The sequence below is a fragment of the Loxodonta africana genome, chromosome 7 (genome assembly GCF_030014295.1).
Source record: "Loxodonta africana isolate mLoxAfr1 chromosome 7, mLoxAfr1.hap2, whole genome shotgun sequence".
In the NCBI taxonomy this organism is placed as follows: domain Eukaryota; kingdom Metazoa; phylum Chordata; class Mammalia; order Proboscidea; family Elephantidae; genus Loxodonta; species Loxodonta africana.
In genome coordinates, this window is record NC_087348.1 from 113,136,060 (window position 1) to 113,162,180 (window position 26,121).

At 45.7% G+C, this 26,121-nt stretch overlaps 1 protein-coding gene across 3 annotated transcripts; it reads right to left on the minus strand.

Moving 5' to 3' along the window:
• Window positions 1–7: 7 nt before the first annotated feature.
• On the minus strand, window positions 8–25,582 carry VSTM5 (V-set and transmembrane domain containing 5). Of its 3 annotated transcripts, none has more exons than XM_003415588.4 (4): window positions 25,195–25,569; window positions 2,724–3,050; window positions 2,472–2,612; window positions 8–2,345 (listed from the first exon to the last, which is right to left on the minus strand). In XM_003415588.4, exons 1-4 carry the CDS (start codon window positions 25,283–25,285, stop codon window positions 2,302–2,304), a joined length of 603 nt encoding a protein of 200 aa, XP_003415636.1. In that variant the 5' UTR covers window positions 25,286–25,569; the 3' UTR covers window positions 8–2,301. The 3 variants fall into 3 exon arrangements, with proteins under 3 accessions (XP_003415636.1, XP_064144897.1, XP_023410490.1); XM_064288827.1 differs by adding an exon at window positions 4,452–4,662 and having other exon boundaries at window positions 8–2,612; window positions 25,195–25,298; XM_023554722.2 differs by having other exon boundaries at window positions 8–2,612; window positions 25,195–25,582.
• Between the last annotated feature and the right edge of the window lie 539 nt (window positions 25,583–26,121).

Genomic DNA, 26,121 nt, shown 5'->3' on the forward strand with positions numbered 1-26,121 from the left:
CTTCTGGTTTTATTTCGTTCTTCAAAAGAGTTTTTATTTCCACAGCTTGAAACATATAGCTTGACATTCATACTGGTAAATCTCTATATGTAATATTCCTCTTTTGGGAAAAAAAAAAAAAAGGCTCCAGAATCAAAAACTTTTCCACTGGAATGTTTGAGATGGAGGGAGCCTTGAAAGTGCAAAATAAATGCTTTTTTCAGAGAAATGGAAAGCTGAAGGAATAAACCATGATGAGATTTTTTTGAGCAATTCAGTTTACATCTGAGTTTGCCCAGGAAGGCCCATCCCGGGGTAGAGTTTTGGAGGGCAGGTATTATATTCCATATTCCACGTATGCCAGCAGCTACCCAGCTGCAAACCAGTTTCCTGCTGATGGGCCTTCTGTGTGAAAGAGGGGAGAGCAATAACTAGACTGTCCTTGATCCCCTTTTGTCGGGGGTACTCTTACCGTGTTCCTTCATGGTGCTAGAGACTGACAGAAGCAAACTGTTGTGGCGGGGGGGGGCGGTTCCTCTAACAGCTGCTGGGAGAGGGCCCAGGTGTGCATGTTTGCTTGTGTGGTGTGCATGTTTGCTTATGTGAGCGTGTAGACGTTCTTTGTGTCTGAGGGCTCTTTGTAACTTCTGTGTGTCTGGTACTACAGCTACAGACCAGCTGTAGAGACCAATTACTGTCGTCTAGGCCTTTCTCTAGATTATTGATAGTACATGTCTGAATACTCCAAAAGATTTCTTCCCATAGCTCTGGGTTCATTATTTAGGGAAAGGCCTCATACTAACTTTTTCAGGTAACCCCTTACCTGCCGCATGAGAAATACTAAAGATATGGACACTGGGGACCTGAAGGAAGGGAGAACAGAAGGGAGTGTCTTAGCACCCGTGTTTACATGGGTGAATTTCCAGCTGACGGCTGGGAACATCGCTAATAACTTCTGCCTCCATCATAATCGGAGTGGTACCTGTGGTCTGTAGTTAAGAGTGCTGGGAAGAGAAAAGAATTGGAAATAAATTAATTCGTGCCTGCATTAGAGCTTGCCAAATGGAAGCTGGGATAGAGAAACTTTCAGAGTAAACATGGTGAGCAGCAACCTGAGAGAATAAGGGCCAAGACTACCTATGGCTCAGTCCCCAATCTTACATGGAACCCCAATATCCCAGGGCATTTTATCAATTTCCAGCACTCAGATAATAAGTGGTCATTGCTTTCCAGATCCTTGTAGGCTCCTTATGCTTTCCTTCAGTTGCTCGGAGTGCTCTATACAGACTGTGTGCTTCGTTTGATATCGTGGCTGTGAGGTAGGTGAGGCCAAGTGTTCTTAGCCCAGTTAGGAGAGGGAAGGGCCTGACTTGAGGCAGGAAGTGGCAATCACTGAAGGGGCAAGAACAGAACCCCAGGCCTAATGATTATCCAGGTGTACCACCCGGTTATTCAGGTTCAGCTTTCACCCAGGTTGCATTACCCAGCTCTTCAAGAGGCTGCCTGGAGGCCAGATGCTGCCCATCACATTGCATTTGAAGCTTAGTGGAGATGAGGTGCAGTTTTGCTCACACTGGCCTAATTTTGGGGTCATGGGAGGGAAAAACCAATTAGTGCTGGAATGAGGGAAGAAACAAAAGATAATCTCTCTGTTTCCTGTTCCCAAAGCTGGCCCCTCAGGAACTAATCGAGCTTCTCTTCCCAAAACTCCAAGCCACAGGGCCTTGCCCTGTCCTGAGCAATTCACTGCAGCCCAGTAGTGCCCATCTCAGTCTCTGTCTGCCTCTGGCTCCTAAGCAGCAGATTGTCTAAAAGCCTCAGGTTTGCTTACAGTAGCTCCCACAGCAGTGCTTGTGGGGGTTGGAGGACACAAGCAGTTTGCAGAGCAAGCGGGAACACAAGGCACAGAGAGCATGTTCGAATGTGGGCTGCATACTCCTGAGCCTGGAGATACTCTGGCCTCTGATACAGGGACTCCTCCAACAGGCCAGTCCGTGGGCCACAGCAAAGTGTCGTGAGCAAGCTGCCAGCAGCTGCACTGTGCCATTGGTTATGGACCAACGTGGCCGGAAGCTGCAGCCAAGCAAAGCTCCTGGCGCAGAGCCTCAGTGCTCTTCTCCTTGAACTTAGTGCAAAGGCTACAGCTGGCTTTATTCAGTCCATAGCCTTCAACTCCATGCAGTCAGTCTGTTAACTTCTTGCTGTCCCATCGCCAATGGGTTGCTGTGGCAGGACAACAGTATGGATCGGCTGCATTTGCTTCTTTCATTGGAAAATAATGTTTTCCTCTTGAGGTAGGAATGTAACTGGGTCCAGCCTTGGCTAACACTCAATATCTTGCAGCTCAATCTCCTCAGTTCTGCTTTCTGTAAAGCAAAAGACAAGTCAGTGAGTTGAAGATGAGCCACACAGTGGCTTCTCGGTGAGAACAAGATAATGTGTGCCACCTCCATCTTCAAAAGCATGAATTATCACAAGGCCCAGACAGTTACCTTTGAGTTTGTGTCTTCTCTTCCTCTGAAACTTATATGCACACTTATTACAAACCCACATGAGGCTGATTAACACTGCGGCCACAGCAGCGAGAAAAGCAAGGAAGACAGCGACAAAGTGGAGGTCTTCATAGAGGATCTCTAGGGGCGGAGGTGAGGGGAACGGGAAGATAACGTCTCTTAATATCATGAAGTCAGCCTTCCACACACTCGCAGCCCAGAGGGGTGCCCACGCCCCTGGGCCAGTCTTACCTGAGACATGCAGAACGATGGTGCCAAACTGGCTGCTCCCCAGGCGTTCCGTCACTGTGATGATGTAGTAGCCAGAATCGCTCACGCCCACACTGAACAGCTGGATGGAGCCGTTGTCGAAGGTGCAGACTCGGTCCTTGTGGCTTTGGGAGATGTTGGCCTGAGTCCCTGGCTTCCACTCCACGATCTTCTGCACACCCCAGTTGGAGGTATACTTCCATTCGATGGTGGGCACCCCGAGGCAGGAGTATTCAACCGAGAGCAGAATGTCTTCTTTAACTGTGGCATTGATGGCAGACTGGGGAATGTACAATGATATGCCCTGACCTGCAGGATGGAGTGCCAGATGTTGGGCATGACATGAACTCATATTTAACTTCACAGAATTCATTAACAAATATTCATTGCCTATTACATGCCAGATAAGGAGCCCTGATGGCACAATGGTTAAGTGCTTGATGGCTAACGGAAAGGTTGGCAGTTGGAAGCCCCCCAGGAGCTTCAAGGGAGAATGACCTGGCAATCTGCTCCTGTAAAAATTATAGCCTAAAAAACCCTATGGGGCAGATCTGCTCTGTCACATGGAGTCGCTGTGAGTCAAAATTGACTCAGCATCTAACAAGAACATTACATGTCAAATACTCTTCTAGGATTTGGTGCTAATGCTACAATGCAGGACAAGACAAAGTCACTGTTCCCTGGATCTTAAATTCTAATAAGCAAGACATACCAGAGATTAATAAACAAAAGACAATTTTAGATAATGACACATGCTCTGAAGATTATAAAACATGGTAGTAGTGACTGATGAGGGTGAAAGTGGCACACCTTATTAGACAGGATGGTCAGGGAAAACCTCTTTGAGGAAATGACCTTTGAACTGAGACCTAAAGGACAAGGAGGAGGAGAATACAGCGAGCCTTTTAGGCAGAAAGAACAACAAATACAAAAACTGTGAGATGAGAAGGAACTTGGTGTGTTTCAAAAAAAAAAAAAAACCAGTATGGCTGGAACGCAGTGAGCAATGGAGAGTTTAGAAGATAAGGCTAGAGAGCTGGGTAGGAGCCAAGTCATGATGTTGTGGGCCAGAGTCAGGGGCTAGGTTTTGTTCAAGGTGATGGAAAAACAAAAGAGGGTTCAGGCAGAGGAGTGACTGCTGTGGAGAATGTTCTGGAGGTGATGGTGGGGAGGGGAGAATAAAAGCAGGGAGACCAGTCAGGTGGTCTGATTTAGGACATATATTTGGAAGCAGGGAGGAGAGAACATGCTGGGGAAATGGGATATGGGGGTTGCTGAGGCAAAGAGGCATCAAGCAGAGGTTTCTGCTTGGGAAACAGGTGAGCTATAGTGCCATTAGCTGAGCTTCTGTGTATGTTTTTATACGTATATTAAGGGCGTGCCATGCACCAGGCCCTGTGCTAACTGCGTTACACACATCATCTCATCAAAGTCTCGTACAGCCTACAGTGGCTCTATCAAGGATTTACATATCAGAAAGCTCAAGCTCAACAGGACTAAATAGCTTGCCCAAGTCCACCCTGCAGGGCTGAGAGTCACACAGGGGCTGTCAACACCAAAGCTTACACTTCTAGCCTCTATGCTTAAAGGTCAGTGGTTGGCAGAGTGGAGGGCACAGAATGTGACAAATGCCTCCACACTGAGGGGTGGTCGGGGCTGGCCAGAGACTGGAAGTGAAAAGGGCAGAATTTAAGCTTGGTTTCCACTCACAATTCCTGTTTCGCCTCCTCACTCCTTGGGTGCCCAGCTGCCATGGGTCCAGGTACATGCCTGACACTTTTCCAGGCCTTTTTATCGTCCTCTCTCATCCTAGCACATCCCCTTTGTGACCCTCTCCTCAGGCCTGGTAGGTGACTGGAGATAGTCTCATAAACTCCATGGTGAAAAGTTGGGGAGTAATTACAGCTTTCAGGAGTTACTGCTGCCAAATAAGAGAAATATATTTTGTCCTCAACTCTGTATTAGAAAAAAAAAAGTCAAATTCATAGGAAAGTTGAAAAACTAGTACAATTAACATCTATATCTCCTCCACCTAGGCTCACAATCGTTAACATTTTGCCACATTTGCTTTCCCTCTTTATGTCTCTCTGTTTAAATTTTGCCACATTTGCTTTCTTTTATTATCTCTCTATTTATATTTAAATTTTGCTACATTTGCTTTCTCTCTTTATCAATCTCTCTATATTTAACATTTTCCCCCCCTGCTGGCTTTGTGGAAATACATTTTTTTTTAAATAATTTTTATTGAGCTTTAAGTGAACGTTTACAAATCAAGTCAGTCTGTCACATATAAGCTTATATACACCTTACTCCATACTCCCACTTACTTTCCCCCTAATGAGTCAGCCGTTCCAGTCTCTCCTTTCGTGACAATTTTGCCAGTTTCTAACCCTCTCTAACCTCCTATCTCCCCTCCAGACAGGAGATGCCAACACAGTCTCAAGTGTCCACCTGATACAAGTAGCTCACTCTTCATCAGCATCCCTCTCCTACCCATTGTCCAGTCCCTTCCATGTCTGATGAGTAGTCTTCGGGAATGGTTCCTGTCCTGGGCCAACAGAAGGTTTGGGGACCATGACTGCCGGGATTCCTCTAGTCTCAGTCAGACCATTAAGTCTGGTCTTTTTATCAGAATTTGGGGTCTGCATCCCACTGTTCTGCTCCCTCAGGGGTTCTCTGTTGCGCTCCCTGTCAGGGCAGTCATCGGTTGTGGCTGGGCACATATATTTAACATTTTTGATGAATCATTTGAAAGTAACTTGCAGACATTCTGACACTTCACCTAAAAACAAGCCATTCTCCTACATAATCACATTTTTATCCACGCCCCCTGAAAAAAAAATAACATTGTTATAATAATATTATCTAATATACAGTATGGTGGCACAGTAGTTAAGAACTTGGCTGCTAACCAGCTTCCAAGGCTGGCAGTTGGAATCCACCAGCCGCTCCCTGGAAACTCTATGGGGCAGTTCTACTCTGCCCTGTACGGTGCCTATGAGTCGGAATTGACTTGACAGCAACAGGTTTTGTTTATTTTAATATACAGTATATATTCAAATGGCTCTAATTATCCACCAGATGACCTTTACAATCACTTTTTTGTTTTAATCCAGAATCCAGTCAAGGATGGCTTATTGCCTGTAATGTCTTATTAATGTCCTTTAATCTACTGAAGTTTCCCCACCTTTTTGGCTCTCATGACACGAACATTTTGGAGAGTCTAGGCCAGTTTTCTTGTAGAATGCTCCACAATCTGCATTTGTTTGTTTAGACTCAGATTCGACATTTTAGGAAAAATACTGGAAAGGTGATGCGTTCTTGCTGGATCACTCTAGAAGGCAAATAATGTTAGTTTGCCCCATTATTGGTTAAGGTGGTGTCCGACAGGTCTCTTCATTGCAAGGGTACTTTTTCCCTCTGTAATTAATACATCGTCTGTAGACTAGTACTTAGAGACTGTGTGAATATCCTGTTGTCCAACAGCAGTTCACACAGAGTTTAGCATCTTCAGATGAGCCTCACCTATGTTAGTTATTTCACTGATGGTTGGAAAATAGTGGTTTTCAAATGCAATCATTCCTCCTATATTTGTTGGCTGCCATTCTTCTATCATGAAGAGCTTTTTCTGCCCTCTTCCCTTTTTTAGCATCTCTATGGACTCTGGTGGTGCTGTGGTTAAGAGCTATGGCTGCTAACTGAAAAGCTGGCAGTTCGATTCCACCAGCCACTCCTTGGAAACCCCATGGGGCAGTTCTATTCTGACCTACAGGGTCACTATGAGTTCAATCAACTCGACAGCAATGGGTGTGGTGTGTGGTATTGACCCATGAATTCTTTTTTTGTTTAACATGTCATAATCCATTATCATCGTTATAATTTTTCCTTCTGGGTTATCCTACATTTGGCCAGTAGGAGCCTCTTCAGACCATTCATGTGTCCTTTGAAATGTCCTCATTGGTTTTTGAGCATTTCCTTGAACAGATTGCATTTTAACAAGGACCCTCATGTCTTAAAGCCAAAGACCGAGAAATTCTGGCATTAGAGCAAATTGGTGGGGAAATCTTTTTGGACAGGCAGTTTTTCTGCATCCTGTGTTCTTACCGAATGGGTTCGTTGGCCCATGGGCCACCGGTGGGAATAAAAGCACAGGGCAAAGAGTGCCTGGTCTGCTGCTATGCTCATGGGGCTCAATAAAATAGTATCACGGACTCTCCAAGGTGGAGGGCACCTTAGTAGTCAATCTCCTACCCAGTGTGAGAATTCAAACAGCTCACCATTCAACCTCTGTTTGAACCCTTTTTTATAGCAAAAGCGAGGTCTCTACTAACAAGGAAGCCTTTTTTTCAATTTTGGGGAAGCTCTGTTTTAGAAGGGGTTCCCTGGCTGGTAAAAACAGTTAACATGCTAGGCTGATAACCAAAGGTTTGGAGGTTTGTGTCTAAGGTGCCTCAGAAAAAAGGCCTGGAGATCTCCTTCTGAAAAATCAGCCATTGAAAATCTTATGGAGCACAGTTCTACTCCGACACACATGCAGTCACCATGAGTCAGGGTTAACTCGATGGTAACTGTCCTTTTCTGTTTAGAAAGCTCCTTTTATTTTGATCTGAAATTTGCCCCCTGTGTAGCCACATGGACTACAAAAGTTCTCTGCTGGTATTTTGGAGCCCTTCAGATAACTGACGATGGTTCTCATGACTCCTTGGATCACCCTGTCTCATTCCAGCTCTCAGTGTGTTACATGGTCTCTGCGGGATGGTTATTCTTTAACAAAGAACAAAGTGCAGAGTTTAAGGTTAGGGTGATAAAGAAGAAAACAGAGGTCAAATTCCAGGTCAGCCCTTGGAGGGCAAGAACCATGTGTTTTCTTCATCCTTGTGTGCCAATACCTGGCACGCAGTGGTTGGTCAATAAATGTTAAGTGAATGACTAAATCTTTACTGCAACAAGTGGCAGGAGAAGTTTCCTGATAGGGATATTGCTGCTTGGTGGTTTGAAAAATTAGGCCCATCTAAAAGGTAAATACACATAGGGAAGAGAATTATCATTTAATCAATGCTTCGTGTGCCAATTGCTATCTTAGGTATTTATTATGTACTTTACAATCATTATTTCTTTTATTTTTTATGAGAGTAAGCAACATGCCCATGTGGCTAGTAAATGGCAGAAGCAGGATTTGAATCCAGTTCTGTTTCTAAACCCTGTGCTTTTCCTGTTCTACCTTGTTTTCATCTAGCTATCCATCTCTCTCTCTATCTACCATTTATCCATTCATTTATATTTTCTTATTTCTCTTACCTCAAATATGAACAAATGGAGTAGTTACTACGGTAAGATTTGGAGAACTATATTTAAAAGAGTGACAAAGCTATATCATAACCTCTGCATTTCCTGTGTATTCTGTGTTAACCAGGTTAGTCAAGATTAATCAGGTTAACCACTCTGTGTGACCAACCGTGGTGGTCAAGGTTACCGATAGGTTAGTGTCTTGGGAGACTGTTGTTAGGTGCTGTCGGGTCAGTTTTGACGCACAGCGACCCCATCTGACAGAGAGGACTGCTCCATCGGTTTTCTTGGCTGTAATCTTTATGGAAGCAAATCACCAGGACTCTCTCCCATGGGGCTGCTGCGTGGGTTTGAACTGGCAACCTTTCGGTTAGTAGCAGAGCATTTAACTATTGCACCACTAGGGCTCCTTCCTGGGAGACTACCAGTCCTTTTAATACCCTCAAAAACCAAACCCGCTACCGCTGAGTTGTTTCCTACTCATGGTGACCCCATGTGTTGCAGAGTAGAACTGTTCTTCATAGGGTTTACAGAAGCAGAGTACCAAGCTTTTCTTCCCTGGTGCCACTGAATAGGTTCAAACTGCCAAGCTTTAGGTTAAGAGTCAGGCTCAAACCTTTGTACCACCCAGGGATTTAATAATCTTGTTGTTGTTGTTAGGTGCCATCCAGTCAGTTCTGACTCATAGCGACTCTATAGGACAGAGTAGAACTGCCTTACAGGATTTCCAAGGAGTGGCTGGTGCATTCGAACAGCCAATCTTTTGGTTAGCAGTTGTAGCTTTTAACCACTCAGCCACCAGGGCTCAGTCTTAGGGGACTTCATTTTGAGCCTTTTAGTTACTCTGGTTCCAACAAAACTGAAAAACAAATAACAACCCCAAGTTTCTCAGCTACTGATACCAGTAGAAACCGGCCAGTGGACCCTTACTGGTTTCTGTATTTTGTCTTGACCAGAAAAACAAATTAATCAGACAAACTAACCAAGCATTTAACTAGGTCTTAGGAACAAAGACTTCCTCTCTCTATCAGTCTACATGTATAAAATTAAGAATAAATGGTCTACGGCAGAGATGGAAAAATTAACAATTGCAGAGGTTTTAAGGCTGTCAACTGTTAAAAAGGTTGAATTAATGAGTAACCACCCCTGTCCTCTCAAGAACAATTGCTAAAATCATTCTAGAACAAGTCCAGGGAAACTTTGTGGCTAGGCCAATATTCCGACCTGGCTCAAAAGTTCTACTCAAGGAGGCTGGTTCAGTAAATCAGATTTTTCTTATAAAATAGATGCCAGGTACCCATTAATAAGAATGATCTTTGTATGGACATGGAAAGATGTCCATGATATGTTTACTAAGTTAAAAAACACATTATAAAACAGCATAATATGATCTCGTTTATATTTGTGTGTTGTTGTTAGGTGCCAGTATGTCGGTTCTGACTCATAGGGACCCTATGAACAACAGAGGAAATACCACCTGGTCCTGTGCCATCCTCACAATTGTTGTTATGCTTGAATCCATTGTTGTGGCAACCGTGTCAATCCATCCATCTCATTGAGGGTCTTCCTCTTTTTCACTGACCCTCTACTTTACCAAGCATGATGTCCTTCTCCAGGGACTGATCCCTCCTGATAACATGTCTGAAGTATGTGAGACGAGGTCTCGCTATTCTTGCTTCTAAGGAACATTCTAGCTGTACTTCTTCCAAGACAGCTTTGTTCATTCTTTTGACAGTCCATGGTGTATTCAATACTCTTCGCCAACACCATAATTTAAAGGTGTTAATTCTTCTTCGGTCTTCCTTGTTCATTACCTAGCTTTCGCATGCATATGAAGTGATTGAAAACACCATGGCTTGGGTCTACTTTGAGGAGGCAGCTCTTTTCCAGTCATCTTTTGAGTGCCTTCCAATCTGAGGGGCTCATCTCTGGCACTATATCAGACAGTGTTTTGCTGCTATTTATAAGGTTTTCACTGGCTAATTTTTTTCAGGAGTAGACTGCCAGGTCCTTCCTCGTCTTAGTCTAGAAGCTCAGCTGAGATCTGTCCACCATTGATGACCCTGCTGGTATCTGAATACCATTGGCATAGCTTCCAGCACACAAGCCCCCACAGTACAACAAACTAACAGATGCATGGGGGTTATATTTGTATAAATATGTACTAATATGTATTTATTATATATAGATAAATTTTGGAGTAATATGTGCTAATCTGCTAATAGGAATTACCCTTTAGAGGTTGGGTGGCAAGGGAATTTTATTTTCCAAGTTATGCATTTATATAATTTTTAAAATTTTTGTTGTTGAGAATATACACAGCAAAACATACACCCATTCAACAGTTTCTGCGTGTAAAATTCATTGAAATTGATTGCATTATTCAAGTTGTACAACCATTCTCACCCTGCTTTTCTGAGTCGTTCTTCCCCCATTAACATGAACTCACTGCCCCCTAAGTAAGGTTCCTATCTAATCTTTCGAGTTACTGTCGTCAGTTTTATCCCATATAGACAGTTCTTAAAACATCATGATGCTCAAGGCCGACATTCTTTACTAGTAAAGCTAAACTATCGTTTGGTTTTAAAAAAGACTTCAGGGGAATTTTTGGTTTGAGGTTTAAAGATTATCTCAGGGCAATAGTTTCAGGAGTTCATCAGTATTGGCTCCAGGAAATCGGGAGTCCATGACAATTTGAAGTTCTGTTCTGCATCTCTTTTGGTTTCATAGCAATATTTATATAATTTTGTATTTTTCATTGTTATTTATTGAATTGATAATAAGAAATAAGATTTATTTTTTAAAAAATCTTTTTAAGTTCTTCTGATTAGACCAAGGAGTCTTATAAACAAATTTTAAAGAAAAGCTTGAAGTTTAAAAGTTTACTTTGCTTTTCATCTTCACGTGAAAGGACGCAGAGAGACACTAAATGTCTACCCATCTCCCATATTAGATGGGGGATGCCTCTTTTAACGAACAAGTCACAAAAACTGAAGATATTGGCAGGGCAGAAGTCACCTGGAACTTGAACCAAGGGACCCTCTGAAAGTCCATTCCCTGGAGATGGTAAGGTGAGATGAGACCCTCTGGGAACTAATCGGCAAGCTCGTCAGAGAAAGTACTAAGCAGGTGAAGGCCCCTACTGAGCAATGAGCTGGAATAGGATACTCAGAATGGTTACTTATTCTCTTTCTTACACCAGTTTCTAAAAATTGATTCTTTAGGAGGGATATATTTCCTAAAATCACAATAAAGATCAGTACTGTTTGGATAAGATTACGACGGACAAGAATATTGACTAACGGTGACAGATTTATTGCTGACGTGGTTTCTGAATTTAAGGTGTCACAGAGGAGACACCTTAATTAAGATAACTCATTGCTCTCTCGTTTATCTGGCAAATCACTTATTTAGAAAGTGGGATGATCAGATGCAGCTGAGAAGAGGAAACAGGCATCACTGTCGTCACCATCAAGCCTTTAAGCAGCTAAAACGGAAATTGCAAGACCTAGGGTTCAAAAGTCCTCGTTCAGAAAACTGTGGAAGCGGAGTGGTGGAGTGGTGAATCACATCACAAAAGGGTTGTTTCCAGTGCAGTTAGGTGTAGTAGGAGACGGCTGGTGCCAGCAGGGTGCACCTAGGTTCAAATCTTGGCTTGGGCACCTCCTAGCTGTGGGAACTGGAGAAAGCTCCTTAACTTGTGTGAGCCTCAGCTTCCTTCCCTGTAGAATGAGGCCTAAAAAACCTCCCAGGAGGAACGCTATGATGATGGTGAGATCACACATGTGAAGCCCAGCAGTGGTCTGGGTCCTGGATGGGCATATAACACCTAACACCTGTTCAGGAGCTGCAGCCCTGACTGCTCTCCTTTCTCTGGTCCAGACTGCCACTGGCCTGTTAGGGTGACCAACATTTGGGGTTTGCCTGGGGCTCAGGGGCTTCTTGGGATACTAAAATCAGGACCCAGAACCAGCTGCTCTCGAATGGATTCCAACTTATGGTGACTCCATGAGTAGAACTATGCTCCACGGAGTTTTCATTGGCCAATTTTTCAGAAGTAGGTGCCAGGCCTTTTGTCTGAGACAGCTGTGGGTGGAATCAAATGGTGATGTTAAACATTTGCGCCACCCAAAAACAAAACTCACTGGCGTCAAATTGATTTCCAATTCCTAGTGACGCTATAGGACGGAAAAGAACTGTTCCATAGGGTTTCCAAGGCTGTAATCTTCACAGTGCTTTTACCACTGCACCACCAAACCCAAAAAAACCAAACCCATTGCCATCAAGTCGATTTCGACTCATAGGGACCCTATAGGACAGAGGAGAACTGCCCCATGGAGTTTCCAAGGAGTGGCTGGTAGAGTCGAACTGCTGACCTTTTGGTTAGCAACTGAGCTCTTAACCACTACGCCACCAGGGCCTCCAAAATCAGGACAGTCTTGGGCAAACTGGGATAATTGGTCACCCTAAGACTCCACAAAGAAATGTTGAAGAACAAAAAGAAAACTCCAAGTTATACAACTGCTAATTTCTGAAGGACAGGGAGGTCAGAAGGGCCTTCATCACCCTCAGGAGATGCAGAAGCAGCCGCTCCAGGCTTAAACTGAGGGAAGAGGAAACCATTCTTCCCTTAAACCTTTGGCTCCCTAACACATGTGGTAGCCTAGCCTCTCAAGGGTCAGCAATCCCACTGTACTCCTATTTTAATGGAGACCTCCCAGTAGTCACTGAACCCAACAGCTCACCCTTCAAAGTTTCTTAAACAGCAGGGCACCACTGCTCATTGATTGCTGGCCTGGTGAAGAATATATGAAGCATATATTATTTCCATTGTACAGAGGAGAAATTAAAGCTTCCTGAGGTTAGGTAATTTGCCCAAAGTTACAGTGAGCTGCCAGCAGAGATTCAAATCCCAAGCACTTTCCACTGTCTTGGTAATGGAGCCATAAAGTTTTCAGGAGCTAGGAAAGGAACAGGAATAGTAGGATTTTTAAAGGGTGGCAAGGAGAGGAAGCGCAGTCCGGATAGTAAGAATAGTAAGTGGACCCAAGGAGGCTTAACGGACCGCAGCTGCAGCATGAGGAATCTATGAAGAAGGTGGGGGTGTGCAGAGGCGGAACAGTGTGGAGTTAACCCAAGGAGTGAGAACTTTATCCCTCAGGCAGTGAAGTCAGGACAGGATTCAGTGTAATGGCAAGAGCTGAACTGGGCTTCTGGAAGGGCACCCTGGCAGTGGAATTCATTATTTTATCACTTATACACGTGATCGGACCTGGGCCCACTACATGTGGTGTCCTCTGCATCTTCTAGAGAACCCAGGGCTGGAGCCCAAAGAGCCAGGAACAGCCTGAGGCGCTAGGTGTGGCTGTGCCCTATGCCCCACCCTGCCCCTCCTGCTCAGCAGGTTTGCACTGGAGAACTCTGCCCTACCCATCAGAAGCCCCAGCGTCCAGCACACAGCCTGGTACTTTGTGGGTGCTCAAAAAATACTGGTATGAATGTCCTGCCTGTCAAACTGTTGCCAATTTGGAGAGATCAGGAAGGGGGGATGTTTGTTGAGCTGAGGAGCAATGGATTGAGCTGAGAGAGGTGCTAACACAGCCCCTTTCCCAGCCCTAAGTCCTCTGAGTTGATCAGCTAGGAGGGGAAACAGCACAGTTTTAAGACACGACTAATATGTCCATGTCTGTGCCCAGCTTCTGCCCTCCTTTAAACAGGCGAGCCTGTGATTTCGGAAACACAGCTTGTGTAGGCCAGCACGGTAACCCCAAATAATGGCTTTCAGGCTTAGCTGCCAGGAACAGTGGTAACTAACCTCTGCAAACAGTTTGCACCGTACCTTTCCCTCCTGATAGCTCAGCTAGTAATTCCCCCTCTCATTTCCTGAGCATTCAGAGACCAATGCTCAGGTGCAATCCCCAGGGGGCTCCTCGGTGAGCCTGCTCTGTTAATGACGATGGGAAGTCACCCAGATGTCAGACAAACACAAACCACGTGGACACACGCAGGTTCGATGGACACGGGCAGGTTGGTCCCCTTTCTGTATTTCTTACCTCAACCAGAAAAATCACTCCAAAAATAGCATTAGCCACCATTTCTATTGGTGACACCTATTTGGTACCAGATGTTATGTGCACATTATCACAGCCCAATGCAACCGAGGCTGGGAAAGTTGAGCAATTTGGCCATTATCAGACTGGCAAAGATTAAAAAACTTTGATAATATACTATGTTGTCAGGAGTGTGCGGAAGTCAAACTCAAACATTACTGTGGAAATTGTAAATGGGTGTAACCTCTTTGGAGGGCACTCTGGCAAAATCTATGAAACTATTTAAAAAGCATGTACTCTTTGACCTAGAAATTCCACTTTTAGAAATTTGTCCTATAGGTAATAAGTGCAATGTATGCAAATATATATGTGTAAGTCTAGTCTCTGGGCATAGTATAATCAATTTTAATAGCAAAAGACTGGAAACAACTTATATGTTCACTGGTAGGGAACCAGTTAAATAATCAATATTCATACTTTGGAATACTACAAAGTTAGATCTGTATGTGTTGATATTAGATGTTCTCAAAATATTGTTAAGTGATTAGCCCCTATGCGTCCGGAGTAAAAGAGAAAGAAGGAAACCAAAGACTCAGAGAAGAAACTAGTCCACAGGACTAATAGTGTACACAGACTATGACCTGATCGACCCTGAGATCAGAAGAACTAGATAGTGCCCAGCTACCATTACGGACCATTCTGATCAGGAACACAACAGGATCCTGCTGGAATGTGAGCAAAATGTGGAACAGAACTTAAATTCTTAAAAAGTCCAGACTTACTGAATCAGTTGAGACTGGAGGACTCCCCTAGACTATTGCCCTGAGATATTCTTTAAACCTTGAACCAAAACTATTCATGAGATCATCTTTTAGCTAAATAACAGATTGGCTCATAAAATAAACAATGTCATCCATGAATACTGGGGTTCTTTAAAAAATCATCTATATGAAACCAAATGGTCAACATTTATTCAAAAGCAAAGACAAGAAGGCAAGGGAGCAGGGAGACTAGATTACTGGAAACAGAAAAACCAGAACAGAAATTATGAGAAAGTTGTCACACTGTGAAAAATGTAATCAATGTCACTGAACAAATTGTGTAGAAATTGTTAAATGGGAACCTAATTTGCTGTGTAAACTTGCACAGCAGTTTTAATTAAATTAAGTATATATATATATATATATATATATATATATATATATATATATGGAAACCCTGGTGGCGTAGTGGTTAAGTGCTACGGCTGCTAACCAAAGGTTCGGCAGTTCGAATCCGCCAGGCACTCCTTGGAAACTCTGTGGGGCAGTTCTACTCTGTCCTATAGGGTCGCTATGAGTTGGAATCGACTCGACGGCACTGGGGCTTGATATATATACATATAGTATGTAGAGAACACCTTCATTAGAGTAAAAATAATTTTATGTGTACACACACACACACACACGCACTTATCCATTTAAATGCACAGAACACCTCTGGAAGGATACTTTTAACAACCAGGAGCTGTGGTTGTCTTTAGGGAGAAATCTGGCATAGAATTTCACTCTGTACCTTTTCAAACTGTTTGAATATTTCAGTAAGTTTGTGAATTACTTAAGAAATAAAAACACTGTGCTCCTGCAAGTAAATAAAATACATGCCAGGATTGGTTCTGAACCCAAGATTTTTCACATTTGAAACTGTTAGTAATTCACATTTACACAATTGAGAAAGTCCTTCACAAGCACCTTCTCGCCCTATGAGGCAGGCAGGAAACTGAGGCAAGGACACTGCATGTCTTGTGGAGTACACCTGCCAGGGAGTGATGTAAGTGCTTGACAGGCACTTGCTTATTTGATCACACTTTACAGGTGAGGAAACTGAGGCTCAGAGACATAACATAAATACCGAAGTTCTTGCTAAGCAAAAAATCAGAGCCAAAATTGAAACCCAAATCTCCTTTCACAGCCCTACAACTGCCTCCAGCAAGAGAAAGCACTTGAGTACAGACATGAAGTTTTACACTTCCCTTATGTTTCCCAAAATATATATTTCTTGGTGCTGAAGATATGGGAGATAGATATGACAAGCAACAAGAGTCCAGACGCAGCTGTCTAATACAGTAGCTGCTTGCCACCTATGGCTTTGAACACTTGAAACTGGCTCCTCTGAATTGAGATGTGCCGTAAGCATAAAATACACACTAGATTTTGAAGACTTAGTAGGATATAAGAATGTAAAACATTTCAGTAATAATTTCGAAATACTGATTACATGTTGAAATGATAATGTTTTGGATACATTGGATTAAATAAAATATATTACTAAAATTAATTTCACCTGTTTCCTTTTACATTTTTAAATGTGTCCACTAGAAAATTTTACTTTACATCTGTGACTTGCTTATGTTATTTTTCTATTGGACAGCCTAGGTTTAGACTGTCAATCTCCACTTTCCTGCAGGTTATGTCACCCTCTACCCTTCTCAACAATGTGACCTCGCTGTCCCCATTCTTTCCTCCTCATTCTTTAAACACGTTGACACCTCTTTTCTGCAAGTCCTGGCATCATCCTGAGTATCTTCGACATCGCTATGGTCAATTCATTCACCCTTATCTATAGGTACCTCCTCCCTCTACCTCGGCCTCCGGTAAAGCAACTTCCTCCATTGGCCTCATCAGTCCTTCCACTCCATCAGCTCCTTCTACTTTCTCCCAATCCATCATCCTCAGTTCATCTCCCAATCCATTGCCCTTCCTATCCATCTTAGATTCCATGTTCCGTTATATCCTAAACACTTTTGCCAATTCTCTACAGTCCCTTCACCTTTGTCTTTTCATCATCATCTGCCTGGCAAAACCCTACCTCTGGATCAACAACTGTCTACTTTCTCTTTGCTTGTATCTAAGTAGCCAACATTGCAGGAGAATGGCCCACAGCAGACATCCTCCCAGACAAGAGAATACATTATTTTCTGTATAAATTCATGATCACTGAATGCAAGCGAGCTCTCCATACTACCAGACAATCCTACTATTTTTTCACGTAAATTTACTCTTCCTTCTTTCGCAATGACTATTACAAGGCCCCTTCAGTCTCATTGGACCTCCAAGTTCCTTCTTATCCTCAGTAGATGACCTTCCGTTTCTGGGACACTGCTGATGACTCCCTCTTGCTTGAAACATCCTCTGGGCTTCTAGGCCACCACACCTGCCTGGTGTTCCTTCTATCTCTGACTAATCCTGCTCAGTTTCCTTTGCTGTCTCATCTTTTTTGATCTGCCATTAAACGCTGGAGTTCCTTAGACATGGTCCTAGGCCCTCTCATATCTTCTAGGCAATCCCAGCCTTGCACACGGCTTTTAGTCCAGTGACTCCCAAATTCATATCACCAGCCTACACCTCTGAGCTTCAGACTCATTAATCCAGCTGCCTACTTGACATGGGCACTTGACAGTTGACAGGCACCTCAAAATCGGCATCTTCAAAGATAAATGAAATACAATCGTGTCTATGTGCATTGACTCTCTCTGAAAGGATCAGAAGAAAGTGGTGACAATGGTTGCCTTTAGGAAGTAAGGGGAGGACCCAGGTGGCTAGAGTACAAGAGTAGAAGGAGACTTTTAAGTAGGCGCCTTTTCAGTTTTGGACTGTGTGCAAATAATACCTATTCAAAACATAAATAAAATGAAAACAAAATTAAAAAACAAAACAATGTATAACCCCCCACCGTACACACACACACACACACACACACACACCCCCACACGAAAAATCTGGTCTGATGTTTCCAAACTCAGTGAAAGGCTTTCACAGCTAGCCAGTTCTACAAGCCATCACCTCAACACCTCCTTCTCCCTCACCCCCACATCCCGTCTGTCACCAGACCCTGTCAATGTTACCTCCAAAATGTAACTTGAATCTGACCAGTGTGCTCTCTTTCCTCCACCAGCACATAGTCCAGTCCACCCCCACGTGGGTGGTCGCAATCGTCTTCCAATTTGTCTCACCATGCTCGTTCATCCCCTCAAACCCATTCTGCACACAGCAGCCTGAGAGATATCTTCAAAACATAAATTTTACCATATCACTGTCCTGCTTAAAGCCCTTCTTTACCTCCCCAGGGGTCTAGGATTCAAGTCAAAACTCCTTCAGTGGCTTAACTGGCCCGGTGTGGTCTGATCCCTACCTACCTCTCAGACCTCGGATCCCTCAACACGCCCCTCATGCTCTGGGCTCCCAGCACACTGCCCTTTCTTCAGTGCCTTGGATTTATCACGTTCATTCTCACCACAAGGACCTTGCACATGCTATTCTCTCTACCTTGCTCCCTCCTTTCTTTCCCTGTTAACCTTTATTCACCCTTCAGATTTCAACTATTACCTATTTTGGGAAGCTTATCCCAACCACGAGTGTAGGTCGAGTCCCCTCTGACATGTCCTTATAACACCTTTCCACCATAGTAACTATCACAGTTCATAAGTATGCACTTACTTAATGTCTGTCCCCCTGTAGACTGTAAGTTCCACAAGGGCAGGTGCTGCCTATTTGACTGCCCACTGCAGACCCAGAGCCCTGCAGAGTGCCTGACATGTAGACATGCACTCTGGCTCAGTGACTTCCCCTACAGGTGATACATTTAGTCTGGAGGCAGGAGGGGTGGGGCGCCCAGAGTTATGCCAAACTGAGCACAGCATCAGGGTTAAGACCCCATAGCCAGCTCAGGTGGGATCCTTGGGACTCAGTTTTTCTCCTTCACCCTCTCTGAAATATATGTGTGATCCTCCTGTCTGAACTGCCTCTTACACACACACACACACACACACACACACACACACACAGACGCACGCCCACAAAGCCCAGCTTCTAAGATTCTGGCAGATGGGGGCCATACCATATGTAGCGAGAACCCTAAGGAATCCTACCAGGCAAGCAAGGGCTTCAGAGAAGAGTCAAGCAGATGTGGATTCAAATACTGATCTGCTACTTGTTAACGCTGTGACTCTGGTCAAGTAACCTCAAAGTCTCAGAGCCTCTGTCCTTCATCTGTAAAATAGAGACGGCCATAGCCACCTCACAGGTCTGATCTGTTAAAAGAATAAAACTGAGCAAGTGCACGTCCAACACCTAGCACAGTGCCCCTCCTCCCCCACCACTGTAAATAAACAATAAATGTTAGCCACGGGTATATAACAGGTTATATACCTGCCACACCTAGAAGAATCCCAGGACTAATCAGAAGACAATTCGTGGTGCAGTTTGTACCTCAGGCTGCTGCAAACACACCCAGGAAAAGTGTAATTTTTAAAACAAAGGAAGCAAGCAAACTGCTTCTTTGACCCTTAAATGGAAACTCGGCTGCTGTGGTAAGCTGTCAGATCCACCCTCCTCCCCAGAATGCCATTAGGACACCTCATTCTGGCCTTGGGTGACTCCAGGAGGGGGAGGCTCTGCCCGTGGGAGCAGAAGAGGGCAAGATGGCAGCTAGAGATGTCCTGGGAAGGTCCATCCCAGGTGCAGGGAGCACATACTCTGCTGCTGGAAGGCCCAGGTTCTGTTCTGGTGGCACCACGTTCTAGCTGGGTCACTCTGGGAAAGTCCCCTCACTTCTCTGATGTGCTTAGACCTGCATCACCAGCACACAGCAGTGTGGGCCATGAGGGATGGCTCATTCAAACAGGGGCTGCTGAATTGAACTGACAGATCTACCATTCCAAACTGTATGTAGAAGGCTTGGTTGGCGAGGGAAGGAGAGATCTGGTGTCCTGCTTCTAGGCACTAGCTTCCAAAAGGAATCTGATCCAGGCCCATGTTGAGCCTGGGGGCAGGGATATCATATTAGCCCCATTTTACAGAAGGGCAAACAGTCCGAGGGGCCTCAACCTTAGATCCCCTGGACAGTGCCTGGTGCTGAAAGACCCACATCTCTCTCCTGATTCTCTGGAATTAGCTTAAGGGTCTATCAGAGATATTATTCCAGCACCTTCCATCCATGGTCCAAGATCTTCCCAAGCTTCATTTCCTGAACTGTCAGCTATGAAGAAATCGGCAAGAGCTGAAAAACCTGGTTTAACTAAGGAATGGTCGCCCCTCTTCTGGCCCACAGAGAGAGAAGTGGTGCTCATGATTCTCTGCCACTCAGAATTTTTCCTTCCCTGCTCACCTGACTATCTCCTACTTCACCTTCAAGGCTCCTTCTTCAAGAAGTCTCCTCCCAACTCCAAACCAGGCCAATACCTTTCTCCAAGCCCCTGTGGCATCGGGTGTTGAAGTCATCTGTTTGGGAATCTGACTTCCCCTCTGGGCTACATGATCCCTGAGTGCAGGGACTGTGCTATGTACCCCCAGTTCTTAGCACAGTACCTGGCACGTAGTAGGTGCTCACAAACTACTTACTGAGCCAAACCAAACTTCAAAGCAAAGCAGCTTTGTCTCTTGAACTAAGCCTGGTGGGGAAGTATTTATAGGTTTGTCAGGATAAAGTCACAGACAAGGCATAAGGGAGACTTACAGTGGGGGCTTTGAGAACTTCCCAACAAGTTATTTCCACAGGATGAGAATAATGGAGGGGATTTGCAAATGGTCTAGTCCCGAAGTCCTCAGCCTGGCCACATGTTAGAATCACCCGAGGAACTTGAAAGCAAAACAAAGCCTGGGACATGCACTCAGGTTATTGATTTAACTGCTCTGGTATAGGGCGTGGGTATCTGTAGCTGGTCAAAGATCCCCAGGTGGTTCTAAAGTACTAGTCACTGGGGTAAGGGTCCCTGGGTAGTGCAAATGGTTAAGTGCTCACTGAAAGATTGGCAGTTCAAACCTACCCAAAGGTGCCTTGGAAAACATGTCTGGCGACCTGCTTCCAAAAGGTCAAAGCCTTGAAAACTCTATGGAGCAGTTCTACTCTGCACACATGAGGTCACCATGAGTAGGACCGACTCATCAACAACTAACAACAGTCACAACAACAGCAAAGTCACTAGGCTAGCCCACCCTCCTTTCCCTGCATGCTCAGAGAAGGAAAGTGACCTCACTTAAGGGACTTAAGGATAGCACCTGGACCAGAACTGGTCCCCCAAGCCCTTTCCCTTCTGCTAGCTGAGGCTCCTCTAGGGTCAGCATGGCACAGCTTTAGCACCCCCAGGGTGCACCCCAGCAGGGGGAAAAGCCAATGTGCTTCCTTGAGCAGCTGAACACATGAACAAGGAATGTCCTGTGCTACCTTTACGGTTCAGTGTGTCATTTCCCCTTTGCCCCCAGGGCTGACTGGTACTTTCCCAGCCCAAAAAGTCAGTTACAGGAGAATATCATTTCCAACTCTGAATTTGCCAATTCTCTTCCCTCTAACTCCCAGCTCCTCTGGATAAGTAAAATCTTTTCTACACCAAGCCCATTTTCCAGGGAAAACCCAGAAGCAGAGACACCAGGGTCCTGAGTGCACAGGGTCAGTAGAGTCTCTGAGTGGGACACTGGCTAAGTTCCCAGGAGGTACATGCTAGGGCAACACCCACTTCCTCTTCTGTTGCTTAGCACACCTAGGTCCTGCCAAGCCCCAGGGGAAATGTCGTTATTAGGTGCTGTCGAATTGATTTTCAACTCCTAGTGACTCCATGTGACAGAGTACAACCGGCCCATAGGGTTTCGTAGGCTGTAATCTTTACAGAAGCAGATTGCTAAGTAGTTCTCCTGTGAAGCCTCTGGGTGGGTTCGAACCGACAACCTTAACCATTGTGCCACCAGGATTCCTCCCAAGAAGAATAATAAATCTATTTTTGAGCACCTGCTGTGTGCTTGAAATTCTCCTCTCCACCCTGTTCTGCTGTACTCACTCATCTTTCAAGACTCAACCTCACCTTCTCCATGAAGCCTTTCCTGACTCCCAGGTAGGATGCCTCTATTTCTCCAACTACCAGTGACTGGCAGAAGCAACACACATCCTCTCTAGAAGAACCCAACTTCAGTCCAGTCCAACTGAGATTGTACTGAAGCTTTTGATTTGTAATGTGTATCCTGATTTTAGGTATATTAAAATGTAAAAAAGAGAAAAAAAAGTCTTACAGTGGAGGAAGTATGTAGTCATTGAGTTATTGTCCTTAGGTCCTGGCGATAGAGAGGAGGGTCTCCTGAACCCAGCCCCATCCCCCTCAAGCCAGCAATGAATGTACTCAGAAAGCCTCTTAGAGATCAGAAATGAAGAAATTTGGGTGACTTTCTGGTTGACTTCATCCCTCCCTCAATAGCTTTTATTTATTCCCCTGGTCACTTTTTGAGCACTAACCCTGGTGTCCACCCAACACTGGGAGGTGGTGGGGAGGTGTGTGTGCAGGTGGTACTTGTCAGCCAGCAGGGGGTGCTCGCCCTTCCATACCCTTCATACCAGGTGCACAGCACTAGCTCTCCACTCACCACCCTGTATTAGGGGTCTCTTCCTCCCCCGCCTCAGGACTAAAAGCAGAAAATAAATGCCCATCAGTTGGCTAAAGAAAACGTGGCACATTTACATGATGAAATACTGTATAGCAGCTAAAAGGAATAAGCAAAATCTCTGCTTATCAACACAGATAGAGTGAAAAAAAAAAAGGGCATAAAATCAAGTTGTTGAATAACAAGAATGGTATGACTACGTTTTTAAAAAGCACATTCAAGACCACCTTTTTTTTCAATGGGAACATTTATATGGATGCAAAACCATTCTCTGTAATTACAATCTGGAAGGACAGGGTGGAGAGAGACCACACCTCGCTTGTCTGTCTCCTCAGGGGTCAGCACAGAGCCTGACACATCGTAGGTACTCAGTAAATATGTGCTGCACGTTTGGAGGGACGGATCCAGGGGTCTCGAGAGGATTCGTACTAAACCGGCTCTGCCTTCTCCTCCCTACTCAGAACCCACAGCTCTGCTCTGGCTGTGACAGCTCTGGGTCTTCCACCTCTTTTCCAGGCCCAGATTCAGCCCCCATCCTATTCTTTTGTTCTGGGGACTCCCTGGGCCAACTCCTCTAGCCTTGGCCCCACCCTGCTGAGGTGGGGATGTTAAAAAGCATATGTGTGTGTGTGTGTGTGTGAGAGAGAGAGAGACAGAAGCAAAGCTGACTCTGCACCAGGCCATTAACTAAACTGTCCAGCTTTAGCCTAGGATCACGAGCTTCTAAATGAGAAGGAGCCCTGAGTGCTCACTGGCCTTGTTGAGAGCTGGGAAAGAAAATGAGCTTGGATCCTGAAAGGCGGGCTTCCCACCTTGGCCTGCTGAGAGAGGTCTGCCATCTTCCTGAGTAGACAAGCTTTTAAGCTCCATTTGTAGATGAAAGGTTTCAAATGTAGGGTGTGTGTGTGTACTTTCACACAGACCAGTGTAAACAATGAAAATCAGACTTTTTAGATGGAAGCCTTTGGTAGAGGCTAAAGAGGCAGAAAATGGAGGGAGCTGGTGAGAGAGGCACAAGGCCCACTCTACAACATTCCAGGAGTACAGTCCTCATTCAGGCAGGTGCACACTCATTCAACATCGTCTAAGGGCTGGGCTCCTGCTAGCACTGGGCAGGTGCTAGGGACCCAGAAGTGAGAATGAATGCCTATGTCCCTGGAGTTTACAGCTGTGCAGGAGACGGATAATCAAGGGACAGCTAACTTTTATCTGCCTCCAGGTCATGCATGTGTTGTCGTCTTTGGGACATCCTGCATTCCCTCCCTCCCATTCCCTTGGCTGCCTTTGTCCATTGTTAGTTCTGGGTAGATGTGGCTTTCATTTTGGAAGGCTTGCTGTGGTTTCCCAAGTCTGGGTTCTAAGACCTTTCTGGGGCTCCCAGAGCACAGGCATTTGCTGCTTCACAGGAGTTGCCACTCCAGGCTGGTACTCTTGTTTGCTTCTCTGTCTTGTCTCCCTGAGATACCATAAGCCTACTGAGGACAGATGCCCTGTCTGTGAACTATGGTATGCCCAGTACCCATCCAGCCTACTTCCTGCAGGCAGAGGGTGCAGTGAATGAATGAATGAATGATACTCTGTGGTGAGTGTCTGGCCCTGATTTTGTGTAAGAATGATGGTTAGAAACATGTGCTTGAGGGTTTGAAAACAACAGAAAATCTCACTGCAATACCAAACACACCCATCCATCCACCTGACTGACTAGCCAGAGCCAGACCAAACCAAACTGAGACATGCAGCCTGTAAGCCTGGGTTCTACCAGAGAGGTGTGAAGATCAAGACTGGCTGGCAACCATGTGCAAATAAGGTAACCTCTCTGTGCCTCAGGTTCCTCACCTGTGAAACAAAGATAGGAGTAGCGTTTATTTCATAGGCTTGTCCTGAGTATCATATAAGCCTTGTAAAACCCGATAGATGGTGAATGCATAAATGCTTAATAAACCTTCCCATCCCTAGTGGCCCTGCTCTGGTCATTCCCTAATCCTCAATTCACTAATCTGTAAAATGGAAATGATAATAATGAGATGAGAAATGATTAAATGAGAAAGCAGAAGTGCGTTATAATCTGTTCGTGTCGATGGGAGGTTGTTACACCCCATCAGACCCCGGGAATTGCAGGCCCGCCCACCCAAAGTAATCCCCTCGGGGCGGAGTCCGCGAGGACCACCTCTGACCTGAGGAATTCAGGCCCCAATGCCCAACCTACACCCTCCGAACTTTTCGCTTCAGGAGCAGGCCTGCATGACGCATTGATAACCTGGGTAAGCCCACGGAGAGAGGAAGGGGTCCCCAAGTTGGGGCGGCGTCTGTGGGGCCCTGCAGTGGTGGACACCTCAGCTGTAGTAGTGGTTATTCCAGGAAAAGAGAAAAAAAAAAAATGTTGCACCGGAGGCGGCCACCGGGCCGGGAGCCGGTAATCTCGGGCCCGGCTTCCGGCTCGGATAACGCCGGGCTGGCTCCTCTCGGGCGCGGAGCGCACGGCAGGGCCACCGAAATGGCCCACGGCGCGGGGACCTGGGGGAGCCTCCTCCATTGCCTCCGCCTCTCCGGCTGCGGGGTGCATCGGGGCCCCAGGCCGCGCCCGGCACGGCAAGGAGGAGGCGCGTTTCCTGCCAGCCGGGCCGGCGGCGGGCAGCCGCGAGACCCGGGAACCCTCCCGCGTCCCCCGTTCCACCACCCGCCTTCCGGTAGCCTCGCCCGGCGCCCTGAGCTTACTCTGCAGACAGCGGGCTGCGGCCAGGCAGAGGGCGAAGAGTCCCAGGGAGATACCTCGGTTCTTCCTCCTCCGGCTCGGCAGAGGCCTCATGAGCAAGCCCGGGGCGGCACCGGCCGGGCATGGGCTCTGCGGGCGGCGCGGCTCGGGGCCCCGGCTGTGCGCTCGCCGCGCCTGCCGCCCGCTGCTCCAGCTCCTGCCCGCCCACCTCCTCTCCTCCTCCTCTGGCTCCCGCAGGTTCTCTAGCGCCAGAGGCAGATGAGCTGGTTGTACTCTGGTTGAACCAGATCCAAGGAGAGAACGAAATAGAAAAAGAGAGAGAGACAGAATACACACAGTCAGAGGCAAATAATGGCAAATAATGAGCAATTTCCTTCCGTTCACACCCAGTTTACTGGTATTGATTCAAGATTCAGCTGGATGCTGGGTGATGGAGGGAGGGAGGGGAAGTACAAGCTGTTGCCTGAGGACCTAGAGGGACCCTATTGGCTTCTCCAGGGTGGGCTTATGACCCAGACTGACCCATCAGGGTACTTTGCTCCTCAGCCAAGTGTTTGGCTCAGAGATGGAAAGATAGAGCCTTCTCTAGGAATGGTGTATGGCCACTGCTGGCATTGTTAAAACCGGAGGGGTATGACCTGAAGGCCTCTCTTAGTTTATATCATTCTGTCTCCACTAGCTTGTCGGTTTCTTGGGACTAGGGGCCATGACTTACTCCTCTTTGGCGCTGCGGTGCCTAGTACACTGCCTGGTAAGGGCAACTTTGATAAATGTTTGATTAATAAACAAATGGATGCAAGTGATTCCTGAATTCCCTTACATGGAATAAAGATGACCAGAAAAATGCCAAAAAGACCACTTGTGTTAGTCAGGACTTTTTCAGTTTTATATCATAGAAATCCAACTTACATTTGCTGAGGCAAAAGAGG

Coding starts and splice junctions, on each gene's coding strand:
- VSTM5 (XM_023554722.2), bottom strand. CDS start 25,285: ATGAGGCCTCTGCCGAGCCGGAGGAGGAAGAACCGAGGTATCTCCCTG. Junction 3,051..25,194: donor CGCAGCCCGCTGTCTGCAGA/GTAAGCTCAGGG, acceptor TCCATCCTGCAG/GTCAGGGCATATCATTGTAC. Junction 2,613..2,723: donor CATCGTTCTGCATGTCTCAG/GTAAGACTGGCC, acceptor CTCCGCCCCTAG/AGATCCTCTATGAAGACCTC.